Source organism: Equus asinus, chromosome 7, assembly GCF_041296235.1.
Source record: "Equus asinus isolate D_3611 breed Donkey chromosome 7, EquAss-T2T_v2, whole genome shotgun sequence".
In the NCBI taxonomy this organism is placed as follows: Eukaryota; Metazoa; Chordata; class Mammalia; order Perissodactyla; family Equidae; genus Equus; species Equus asinus.
The window spans coordinates 99,223,897-99,237,095 of NC_091796.1; the positions used below are offsets into that span (position 1 = coordinate 99,223,897).

Here is a 13,199-nt window from a genome sequence, read left to right on the forward strand (position 1 = left end):
TAACATTCATTTATTCAACAAGTATTTATGGAGTGACCACTATATCTTCTTTGGTGAAGTGTTCAAATCTTTTGCACATTTTTAACTGGGTTGTTGTCTTTTTATTATTGAGTTGCAGGACTTCTTTAGTATATATCCTGAATACCAGTCCTTTATTAAATGTTTTGAGAACATTTTCACTCAGTCTGGGGCTTGCCTATTCCTTTTCTTAATGGTATATTTTGATGAGAAGTTTTTAATTTAGGTGAAGTCTAATGTTTTAAACATTTAAAACAATTCATGCTTATTGTTTTCTGTTGTTTATTTGAGGAACCTTCGCCTATCCTCACATCAAGAAGATATTCTCCAATGTTTTCTTCTAAAAGTTTTATGGTTTTAGCATTTATATTTAGCATTTATATGATCCATCTCAAATTAATTTTTATGTATGATGTGAGGTAGAGGTTGATATTTTTATCCAACAATCTAAGTAAACATATTTAGTTATTTCAACATTAAAAAAAATGACTTTCTTTTTCCCCATTGGATCACTTTGGTGTCTGTTAAAATCAAATAACCTTATTAGGGTCGATCTATTTCCAGGCTCTCTATCCTGTTCCATTGATCTATATGTTAATCCTCAAGCTGGCACCACCCTGTCTTGATTACTGTAGCTGTATAGTAAGTCTTGAAGTCAGATATGAATCCTTCAGCTTTGGTCATCTCTTTCAAGAAGTTGATTTAGATATTCTAGATTCTTCACACTTCCACATAAATTTTGGAATACGCTTCTCAATTTTTGGGGAAAAAAAGCCTGCCTGGATTGTATTGAAACTATAAATCAATTTGAGAATAACTGACATCATATAAATATTGAGTCTTTCACTTCATAAACATAGTATATATTCTTATTTCATTTGGCCTTTTTGGTTTCTCTCAGCAATGTTTTGTGGTTTTCAGTTTAGAGGTCTTGCACATCTTTTGTTAAATTTATTCCCAAGGATCTTGGTTTTTTAATGCCAATGTAGTGGATTTTCTTCTTCTTCTTCTTCTTTTTTGGTGAGGAAGATTGGCTCAGAGCTAACATCTGTTGCCAATCTTCCTCGTTTTTTTTCCTTGAGGAAGATTGTCCCTGAGCTAACATCTGTGCTAGTCTTACTCTATTTTGTAGGTGGGACGCTGCCACAGCATGGCTTGATGAACGGTGTGTAGGTGTGCACCTGGGATCTGAACCCATGAACCACAGGCCACTGAAACAGAGCGTGTGAACTTAACCACTGAGCCACTGGGCTGGCCCCAAGTTTTTAAAAAGTTCATTTTCCAACGTTTTGCTGCTGGTATATAAATATACAAATGATTTTTTGTATTAACATTGTAATGTAATAAGCTAAGTTGTAGTAGTTGCTTCTTAGATTCCTTAGAATCTAAAAGCATTTGTATGTAAAAAATCTGTAAATGGTGACATTTTCACTTCTCCCTTTCTGATTTCTATGCTTTTTAATTTTTATTGCCCATTGCAATGGCTAGGACCTCCAGTACCGTAATAAGGAAGTGAGTGAGCATTCTTGCCTTGTTCCTGCTTTTACAGGAAAAGCATTTAATATCTCACCATTAATACTGTTTGCTATAGGTTTCATAGATGTCCTTTACCAGATTGAGGATTTCCTCTGTTTCTAGTTTGCTGAGAGTTTTTCTCATGAGTGTTTCTATGTTGAATTTTGTGAAATGCATTTTCTTTATCTGTGGAAATAACTGTTTTTTGCCCTTTATTCTTTAATATGTTGAATCCCATTCATCGGCTCTTTACTATTAGGTCATTCTTACATTCCTGGGACAAACCCTATTTGGTCATGGCCCATCATCCTTTTTATCTACAGTTGGATTCATTGTCCATGAGCGCTGACTATTGGTCTTTTTTCTTTTCCTTTCTTTTTTGTTCCTTGTTTTGTCTGTTTGTTTGTAATGACTTTATCTGATTTTAGTTTTAGTGCTATGCTGGCTTCATAAAATAAGTCGGGAGGGGTTCCCTCCTTCCCTAATTTTTGAAAGACTTTGTGTCAGCTTGTATCATTTCTTCCTGAAGAAGATTTTTGACCCACAAGTTTGAACCAGCATTTTGGGGTAGACATGGCATAATCAAATGGTTTAGGTAAGAAGGAGTTTTTACCAGTCCTCCATTTCGGCTCTTTGAGTTCCTCTTCCTTTCTTTCGATGTTTACCTCTAGGAACATCGTTTCTGATACTTTGGTCTAAGGGGCAGGGCGACATAATCATCTCTTGGCTCCCCCTTTCAAGTGCAGGAGTGGTACAGAGGGTGAAGGGGCCCGTCCCTTTCACGAGTACCAGCTCAGACGCCCCAAGAAAACTTGCCACATCTCCCAAGAGGAATGAACAACTCACTCCCCGCCTTCCTACCCAGAACAGCTCTCTCTCTCTTCGCTAGGGACGCTTTCTGGGAGGATCTTGCTGAGGATCCTCATCCTGGGGTCTAGTCCTGACTCTGCGGTTGTCTGGACTTGTGGCCTTTGCAGGTCACCTTTTCTCTCTGGGCCTGGGAACCCTCATCTGTACCCTGGAATGAGTCAGGGACCACTCTGACATTTCCTGGTTCTCTTGTTGTAAAAGCGTATTGTTAACAGGGATTCTGTGTGACTAGGGTATTTCATCTCACCGATGAAAATGACAGTGAGGCAGTCCACAGAAGCCCTGGTGTTAGACAGGTAAATCAATACCTACGCTCAGGCCGGCTGCTCACGAGCGTCGTCTCTTCTCCCCAGCATGATGGTTCCCGGCAACGCCGCGGGGGTGGCCAAGCAGTTCCTGCGCTGCATCTTTCACCAGCTGGCCCCCAACGGCATCTTCCCGCAGCTCTTCCAGAGCACTATCAAAGGTAGGCCCGCGGGCGCCCCCGGCGCGGCTCGTCGCGGGAACGCGGACGCCCCTAACTCTGCTGTTGACCTTCCAGATGGCACGTTTTTGCGGACCTTGGCCACGTCCCTGATGGACTTCAACGAGCTGAGCTCCATCGCGGCGCTCAGTCAGCTCCTGGAGGTAGGTCTGCGCGGAAGACGCAATAAGCCCCGCCGAAAACGCTGCTGCGGAAGACAGAGTCATTTAACTTAAAAATTAAATTTACAATGTTGTCATTAAAAAGCTTAATTTGAAATGTCAAATTTTAAATAATTTAAATTTTAAAAATTGAAAAAATAAAGATTGCCAATGCCTAGAAAAGTGTCCGTTGGACACTGCTATTTTGTGCAGATTTACTGTTTATTTGAAGCTTGTGGACACCCTCAACAAAGGGCGGACGCCAGCCGTTGAGAACTCACCTCCACAGAACTCTCCAGCCTTCGAAACGTGTGGCGGGTAGAACAGGTGCACGGTATCGCGAGACTTGGTGTCAAGGCTCCGCTTCACAGCTTATTTTTGTACGGCAAGATTCGGATTCAAGGCCTGCCTATTTGCTGTAGCGCGAGACTTAGAGTCAATTCTCAGCTCCTCTACTTGTTGGTTGTATCGCGAGATTTGGATTCCTGTCTGCAGTCCTCTGCTTCCTAGCTTCCTCAATTCGCTTGGGAGGTTGGCAGATTGCTGTAGGGACTTTGTAGTCAGTACTCTCAGTTCTTGGCTGGGAACTTTGGAGTTTCCAGCAAGCATCATTCATTGTGTCTTCTTAGCACCTAACCACACCAGTTGTACATCCTTAAAAGATTTTTTTCTTGCTCATATTTCATCTTCTCTCCCTGAGTCAGATCACAATTCCCCCCTCCCCCAAGTTTGTCTGAATTTGTCAATTTTTTTCTTATCCCCCCTGCTGATTATACTGATTACCCTATATAGTGGGCGCACAACACACGTTTATGGCATGAAGGTGTGATTTTGAAAGCCGGTCTTCATCAAAGAGCTATATGAATCCCCACGCCGCTTCCGCAGTTGATTGCCTATGCTTTTGTGTTTTTAGGGTCTAAATAACAAAAAGAATTTACCAGCAGGGGGTGCTATGATACGCTGTTTGGAAAACATTGCTACTTTCATGGAAGCTCTGCCCATGGATTCTCCTAGTAGCCTCTGGACCACAATCAGCAACCAGTTTCAGACATTTTTTGCCAAGCTGCCTTGTGTTTTGCCTCTGAAGGTAAGCCGAGCTCACGATTTCATTTTAAGTTACTTTCTTACCGTTATGTGGACCATCTGCTTACAGAGAAGCAGCGTCTTGGTTGATTTAATGTTTCATACAGGACTGTAAGGAATCCGTTGGCCATGAAGTGAAGCGTATTATTTAGGTGGTTCTCTCCAAATGTTACAGAATGACAGCAATATGAAGTGGGCATTTAGACTTAGTGATTTCATGTTTCCTGTTGATTAAAAAAAAAGATTGGGAAGACGTTAGTAGATTGTGTTTATCTAGAAATTTTTCTGAAGTGGCTATTAAATAAATACAGAAGTAAATAAACAGTTTTGTCTAAAAGGAGACCAGATATATAATGTATAATGTAAAACTTCAATTTTAGAGGATTATCTAAAGGGAGGTGATTGCCTGTGTGTTCTTGAATAAAGTACTTGCAAGACCAAGATGGTGTTTCTTTTTTTTTTTTAAAGGTTGGCACCTGAGCTAACCTCTGTTGCCAATCTTTTTTTTTTTTTTCTTCTACTCCCCAGAACTCCCTAGTACATAGTTGTATATTCTAGTTGTAGGTCCTTCTAGTTCTGCTGTGTGGGATGCTGCCTCAGCGTGGCCTTGATGAGCATTGCCATGTCCGTGCCCAGGATCCGAACCTGTGAAACCCTGGGCCACCAAAGCGGAGTATGTGAAGTTAACCACTCGGCCACTTGGCCGGCCCCCAAGATGACATTTCTATTTGACTGCTTTACCTTCCGTTATCCCCCATACCATCCTCCAAGAATACACACAGTTACCTAGCTGGAAATCTGGTAGCCTAAGGAACATTTTCAACATGAGCCCATTAAACGCAAAAAACAGAATCCTGTACTGTTAAAACTGGAAGAGACCTATAAAAACCATGCTTTCCAATGCCCACGTTCTCCAGATGGGGGACTGCAAATTCAGAGAGGTGGTGGCAGTGTGAGGGTTAGAATGCAAGTCTCCTGACTCCCAGTCCAGGGTCCTTCCCACTAACAGACTCCTAGAGTCCTTCTAAAGCAGAGTTGCATGGAAGACATTCAGGTCTCTATTGCAGGGAGAAAGGAGGTGGCTGGTGGTGGCCATTGTTATGTCTTTGAACCTTATTTGCTCCACAACTTTTTGTGCTTTATGCAGATTATAGATAGAAATATTCAACTCGCAAAAAAGTGAATCATTTGTTGATCTGAGAAGTGAAGTTCCATGTTAGCAGCACCACTTCTCAAATGAGCATTACATGTATGTAAAGTGTTTTATAAAGACCAGCCACCTCTGATAATACCTTTTTCCAAATTGGCGTATTTGGAAAATATGACCCCCAAATAGGGTCTGTGCTGATGCTAATTCAGGGACCTTAGCTTGGTGTCAGCTGCTTCCTTTGAGTTTAAAGTTACTGTGAGAAGCAGGAATGCTGAGATCTTTACCATCTCTCATGTCGTGTGATCCTTTTCTACCCACAAATCTGAAGTAGCTGAATAAATCCAAGCAAAGAGGATAAGCACTTTGAAACCATGTGTGTATTTGCTTCTAGTACACGCACACGTAGGAAATCAAGTGCACGCGTTTAACATGGCCGCATGGAACCTCCCTCGGACAAGAGAGCCATTTAGGGCCATTCATTGCTTAAGAGCCGTATACTCTAAGAGAAGGAGTGGGGCAAGCGTTGCAAATTCAAATACCTGTAGGCTGATACTGTAGTCAATATACTTAACTTGAACACTGACCAGTTGGAAGTATTGCCAGCTATAAACAACTGGTAAGCCAATTTTTGACAATCAGCCCTGCCTATAGGGACCCTGATTGCAAAGTTAATGAGTGGAATGGAGTGAGATAAGATTATAAGGAGAATTGAGACCCCTGAGAACTGGAAAGCACCAGTCCCTTCTAATGGGGTCAGCTGCTACTCCACTCTAGTCAATTGTGATGTGGGAATGCAAGCCTTGTGTTGTTGATCTTCCCAGGTTTTTCAAGATGATATTTCCTGATTTTTAAAACACTATGGAGACCTGATGAGCAGCCAGTTTTCAGCCCCTGGTTTAAAGTAATGTAAATGCCACATAGACTCTGACGGATATTGAGCAGATTAAATAGACCAATGGTTCCCTTAGAAGATGCTTGTGAAATACTTTAAGAATTTGTATAAAAACCTGCCCTGTTAGATCAGATCTGGGCACTGCCTCTGATCACCTTCTGCTTTGTTTTTAATCTCTGGGACAAATATTAAACCGTTCGAAAACCTGCAGTTTATTCTTATCAGTTAAGAGAAGTGGATCTCAAACTTCAGTATGTATCAGTGTCCCTGAAGGACTTGCTAAAAAACAGATTCCTGGGCCTTATTCAGAGAGTCTGTGATTTAGTAGGGGTGCAGCCTGAGGGTTTGCTTTCTAACAAGTTTCCAGGTAATAGAGGTGCTGCTGGTCCAGGGGTTATACTTGGAGAAACACTGGCTTAGTTTGTACTGTCTTAAAGAGGTTAATATTATACACAGCTGCAGAAACTCAACTGTGGCCTGCTGTTGTGATATATTTACAATGTTAAGTAATACCGTTGTTTATTCTTGCTGTATCGCATTCCCCCAATCCCAGTACACTCGATTTAAAAAGTACATTTTGATGTGGAGTCTTGCCAAAATACAACTCTAATAGATTTATGAGGCATGATTTTCTCTTGTAGAAATTTTTCTGCTTTTTCCCAGGTTTTTGTCATGTTTTTTAGGAGCAGAGAAAAGGCAGATAAAACTGGTTCTTATTTGGACTAATAAGCCTAATGGTTTTAAATCGATCTAAATAGTTCTTTTTTCAACATGACCTTTCACAAATTAGCGTACTTCTTTAGAGTTGGACACATTTAATATCTCCCTATCAACCTATCTGTCAGTCTGTCCATCCTTCCATCCATCCATCCATCTGGTTCTTTATCCAGCTCTCTATCTGATTTAATTTTAGGAATATATCTCTGCAAAGTAATTTAGGAGCTATGTTTAATTATTTAATTGTTTAACATTGTTTAATTAATGGTTTAATTAAAATTTTTAAACCCGAGAATGATTTTTTTCAACGTGAACATATGGCATGGAAAATTGTAAGGAGGCAGCTCTGTTTGAGATTTTTTTTTCCTAAAATAAATGCTGATAGGAAGTATATGAAGCAAAAAGTATATTAAGAAGGATACTGACTTTTACTTTTTTCCTATTTGTTCACAGTGTTCTTTGGATTCCAGTTTGAGAATAATGATTTGCCTCTTGAAGATACCCTCCACCAATGCCACAAGGGTATGTATGTTTCAGAAATATATAACCAATTGGTTATTCAGGGTTTTTTTACCCTAAAAGACAGGCATGTAGCAATACTGAAGAAATAGTTATTGCATACTGAGGGCTTCACTGTCAGCCTCTTTGAAAGTGTCTAGTATGAAGAGACATCACAATATCGTTTTTTATAATGGTCCGCTTAGGTCAAGGCCATGTCCACCAGTCCATCCTCCATGCTACAAACTAGGTGATCCTTCTAAACACAGATCTCATGGTGTTGATTCCTTGCTTAAAAATCTTTGATAACTTCTCATTTTTTTAGGATAATGTCCAATTCCTTACCGTGGCCTACAAGAAGGTACCTCGTTAACTTGCCAACCTACCTTTCCAATTTAGTCTTTGGCTACTTGTCTTAGCCCCCATGACTCCTCAGTACTTTCAGAATCATCATCATCATCAAAACAACAACTACTGTTTATTGAGCACTTATCATATGGCAGGCATTGTGCCAGCTGCTTTCCATTTATAATCTTCTTTCATTTCCTACTTCCTTGCCTTTGCTTAGGCCATTTCCCTTCCCTGAAATTTTTATACCCTTGTCGGTGAGGTGAACTCCTTCTCATTCTTCAAGATGAGAATTTGAATTCCATTCAAATAAAAAAAAATTTATATTGTCTGTAGCAGCTCCTCCTACATCAGATCCCACAACACTGGATAAAGCTCTCTGTATTAGCAGTTATATTTATTGAAGTCTCCCCAGTGAGACTGTGAGCTTCGTGAAGTCCAGCACCGTGTCTCATTTGGCTTTCTATTCCTGGCTACATTTCTGGCTGCATTATATGCAATGGTGCAATTGTTTGTATTGCAATGGCTTGTAACTACTAGTTAATATACCAAGAAGGCACATCCTCTGTAACCTTTTCCTTGACTGTGCTTTCATAGACTCATGTTTATGCTGGAAGGTTGCAAAGATATCATTTGGTCTAATCTGCTTATTTACAGACAAGGAAACGTGCTTAGAGAGATGAAGTGTCTTGGTCAAGGTCACACAGCTGATTAGTGGAAGATCTGAGACTTGAACCTAGGTCCTTTGATTCCAAGCTCCTTGATTTTTCTGTTGTACCATATTGCCCTGTCACCATGCTGCTTTGCTACATATAAGAGCAAGTTTCTATATAAGTTTGAATTCAAGTTTCTCTTTTTGACCAATAAGGATGCATTAGATATCAACCACAGACATATTCCTGTCCTCATTCATCCAACATCAGTGTTTCAAGGTAGCAACATTTATACAGAGCAGAGAATACTGAGTCAAGAGTACTGTTTCAGAGTTTCTTTAAGATTTTCTATATGGAAAGGACCATATGGGTTTTGTGGGGAATACAAACAAGTAAAAGACATAATTCCTATCCTCAGGGACAACTAACATGTAATGAATTCATTTTCGTATCAATAAGGAAAAAGGATCTCAAAAGTATTCATATCCTTTGATTTAGTCATTCTTTTTCTGGGAATTTATTCTAAGGAAAAAACGAAAATGCAAATTTCATGCAAAAACTTATTTAGTGGGATGTTATTTATAATAAAATGTGACTTTTGTGGCTATTAAAATGGATGATTGTGAATAAAGATTAAATAACATTGGAAATTTCTTATGTTATATTAGCAAAATGAAATTAGCAAAATATAGGATTGTATATGTGTAAGGTTTCAGCTAAGTAAACTGGTGTGCAGTGAAGAAGGGAAATATATCTAAATGTTATCTCTCGGTGGTGGGGTTATGGATGACTTTTGTTTCCTCATCTGTGCTTTCCTGCAGATCCTGCATTTGCACATTGAGCATGTATTACTTTAATAATCCAGACAGTTAGGATTTTAGAGATTGAGAAGTAGTGGAAATCATGGCATGGAAGTCTTTTAGAGCCCAATTAAAATCCTGTCTTCCCTACAGAGCAGTTCTGCCTCTGGAAAATTGCCCTGGACTTTGGGTTTGAATTCCTTTCAATAGCTGTATGCCTCAGGCAAGTTACTTGCCTACTTAACTGCCTCAGCTGCAGAATAGGGGTACCAAAGCTTCAGAGAGTTAGGATGCAGATCATAGCAACAGTGATGGAGGGCTTACTGTTGCCAAGTGCTTTATATACATTATCTCCTTTAATTCTCACAACACTGATGAGGTAGAGGCTATTATCACCCTCATTTTACAAAGAAGAGAACTAAGTCCAGAGAGGTTAAATCACTTATTCAAGGTCACAGAGAGCGAGATTCTATAGCTTCTGTCATTAACTATTATAGCATACTGTCTCCCCAGGATTGTTATAAGAAATTTGAATGAGATAAACTATATAAAAGCATCTAACTCTCCCTGATATTTAGTAGGTGCTCAATAAATGTTTCTAAGTGACTTAAGAAAGAGTATGGATCTAAAACTGACCCTTTATGGGTGGGATTCAGATGGGGAAACCAAAACTGACAATGCCTTCCTGATTAACATTGGCAGAAAGCTGGGTCATGATGAGTTTTGTCTAAGCTAGTAGTGCTTTCGTACTTGCATGCAAAGGTGGTTTGTGCTACTTAACTGAGATGGCAGGCTTCTAGAGGAGCTGGATCTGATGAACCCATAGATGCCTAAAGATTCTGAGAAATAGAGTGGAAGATTCTAATGCAAACCTCGCAAAGTCTTGACTGCTGGAAGTGGACATGAGGATAGGATTGGAGTTAAGTAGGTTTATAAATGATGCCACCTGGAAAAATAGATTTTTTTTTAGCAATAAAATGATTAAATCATGCTCCTTGAGCCATTGCTTGAAGGTGCAGTTCTGTTCTTGTTAGATCACTTGGTTTTAATTGGTCCCGATCTCATTGCAGAGTTTGTTGGAACCATTTTCAAAACTGCTCAGCTTTGTAATTCAGAATGCTGTCTTCACTTTGGCCTACCTGGTGGAGGTGTGTGGCTTATGTTACCGGGCTTTCACTAAGGTAAGTTTGCATATGTGTGTGTTCCTGAGAAACTGCAAACTGGCAGAAACATATTCTTTCTAATCAGTGTCAAATCTGTGTTAGGTTAATTGCTTCACTGTAGTTAAAAATGAGTAATTATACTGAGGTCTAATAAATATCATTGAAAGGAAACACTTTACACACACACACACATAAACACTATATCTTAAATATGCAAGTTTTGAGAATTGAGGGTCACATGGTTTAGAAGAGAAGAGGTGTTTTGAATGAAATGGGATAATGTTCTAAATGACCACTTAAAGTCATTTTCAAGTTCACCGTCCCATGATTAGTGGGGAAGCCATCACTGCATACCATTTTTATACCCAAAGTAGGAAAATATCAGCTTGTCATCTGTAAAAGCCCGTGGAGAGCTCTTGAGTTCTATCATTTGTCTCCTCAGTTCTGGGCTCTTGGCCTCTGAGATTGTAATCTCATCTTTTGTCATCTTGCCTCAATAATGGTTTCTCTATTGCATTGTCTTTAGTGTCCCCTGTCCTACTACTGAGGAAGTGGAAAAGTACTGCTTGCTCAATGCATGTGGCAGCCTTGTTGGAGCTGGTAGACAGGTCCAATGGAAAGGCAGAAGGCAGGGCGAACTGGGAGCATTTCTGTCCTTAAGAACAATGTGCAAATGTTATTCTTCCAATTTCCAAATTTTCCAAGATCATTTTCAATGGGGTCTCTGTTTCTGTTGTTCTCTCTTGAACATTCAGATACTCCGTTATTCGTGTTGTCCACTTCTATAAGCCCTTTATTTTCATCATAAAAGTCTAATTTTATATCAAGGCTTTCATTCTATTTAAAACACTCTTGTCTCCTTTTTTTGCCATCTTGTGTCCATTCTGCCATGTTAAGTGTTCCATGATAATCTTCTCTTTAGTCTTTCTGATTATAAGCTGTTTATTACTCTGCCTGGAACAATATGTTTTCTAACTACCAAAGTACTCAGCACTTTTTTCTTCTTTCAAATCCTTCCTGAAAAATAACTTATTCCCTTTTTTTTCACTTAAAAAAATAGATGTGTAAGACACAGCACCAAATACTATGAAGAGATGTTCTATTTTTAGAAGTCATTTACTTTTAAATTTTCTTTATGTTTGATTTATTTAAATTATGCATTTTTTTAGAGGAAGAACCATGATTAGTTTGTACTTTCTATGTTATACATTATAGGTATTAATTACAGGGGAACTTCCACTATTTTGAATTCAAGATAGTCTTGGTTTTGAATACTTATTATACATTATATCTCCTCATAATCTATCATAAATTTAGTGGCCTTCTACTTCCTCTGTCATCTACCCTTCCTCATTTCTTCAACTCGAAATGGCTATTACTCGTAGAAAGCTTCAATCTAGGGTTTTCCCACCTTCTTCATAGATAATGAGAAACTATAAGAAATAAGAAATAGCAGTATCTAATTGAGCCTTCTCCCTTATTTAATCAAAAGAAAAGGCATGGTAAGGTAAGGGCCCTGGAGACTTCTCTTTCTGGCAATCTGGCAGTCTAGATAACCTGAAAACTGTCCCACTTATAACCCGAAAAGTGCTGGATGAAAAGTAATAAACATGAGTTTAAATGTATAGCTAATTTTGTAAGAATGAAGGGGGCAAAAATGCAGAGGGAATTGAGAACCAGAGTGGTAAGCATATAAGCTGACTTTGTCGCAGTATTGGGGTGGGGGAGTTGCTTGTCTCAGTAACTTGGTGGCTTGAGTTTTAAAGCCCACACAGAGAAAAGAGATGGGGTCTTGGGACTATTTCAGGCTGGGAGTTGGAGCTAAGTCATCTCCAGAGAAAGTCAGAACCTTTGAAAGGCTCTGACTTGGTAAAAGGGTGATTTGGAAAGAATATATTCTTATGTGGAGGTAACTGGGATCTGTTTGAGCTTGGGAACTGAGAGAAAGATTTATGTGTCCCTTGAGAATTAGTAAACATGAGCCTATCTTTGGACATGTTTAGAGTTTTAATTTATAATAGCTGCATGCTCTGTGAACCCCCTAACTGGAAAGGCAAGTAACATTGGTGCTGAGCAAATAATAGCATTGGAGTGTCTGGTAGAAGCAAGCTCAGAATCAATCCTCAAACCTCTCTGGAGGGATATGCCTTCAACCTAGGCCCAACAGGATTTCATAATTAAAATCCTGGTGAACATGAGCTCACAATCTAAAATTACAAAACGTGAAGAAATAGATCCACCATGAGCTAGATTAGCAGAATCAACAAACATCAAGATTATTACCCCTAAGAACAACCAATATTAAAACTGTGATCAAGACTATAAAAACTCATTTTAAGTGGTAAGCATATAAAAGATGAATTAACGGGGCTGGCCCCGTGGCCGAGTGGTTAAGTTCGCGCGCTCCGCTGCAGGCGGCCCAGTGTTTCGTCAGTTCGAATCCTGGGCGCGGACATGGCACTGCTCGTCAGACCACGCTGAGGCAGCGTCCCACATGCCACAACTAGAGGAACCCACAACGAAGAATACACAACTATGTACCGGGGGGCTTTGGGGAGAAAAAGGAAAAAATAAAAAAATCTAAAAAAAAAAAAAAAGATGAATTAAAAACATGAGAAGAGATCTAGTCACTTTAAAAAAAAACAGATAAATTTGAACAAAGTAGAAATTGTAGAAATGAAATAATCACTGACATTAAAAACTCAATTAAGCAGCAAATTAGACATAGCCAAAGAGGGAATTAGCAAAATGGAAAATAGATCTGAAGAAATTATATAGCATGCAGCAAAGAGAGATAAAGAGATGAAGAATAGAAAGAGAAGATCTAACGTATCTAATAAGTGTCTCAGAGAGGGAAAATAGGGTTTT

The 13,199-nt window shown here is 39.3% G+C and overlaps 1 protein-coding gene across 14 annotated transcripts in view; it reads left to right on the top strand.

Moving 5' to 3' along the window:
• The window catches only part of UNC79 (unc-79 homolog, NALCN channel complex subunit), a 244,827-nt gene that overhangs the window by 191,215 nt on the left and 40,413 nt on the right, over window positions 1-13,199 (top strand). For all 14 annotated transcript variants that reach the window (XM_070514220.1, XM_044774252.2, XM_044774247.2 and 11 more), the window contains 5 exons: window positions 2,757-2,869; window positions 2,945-3,030; window positions 3,941-4,114; window positions 7,323-7,391; window positions 10,239-10,349. In XM_070514220.1, the coding sequence (XP_070370321.1) occupies window positions 2,757-2,869; window positions 2,945-3,030; window positions 3,941-4,114; window positions 7,323-7,391; window positions 10,239-10,349 (553 nt within the window). The remainder of the gene's footprint in view (window positions 1-2,756; window positions 2,870-2,944; window positions 3,031-3,940; window positions 4,115-7,322; window positions 7,392-10,238; window positions 10,350-13,199) is intronic.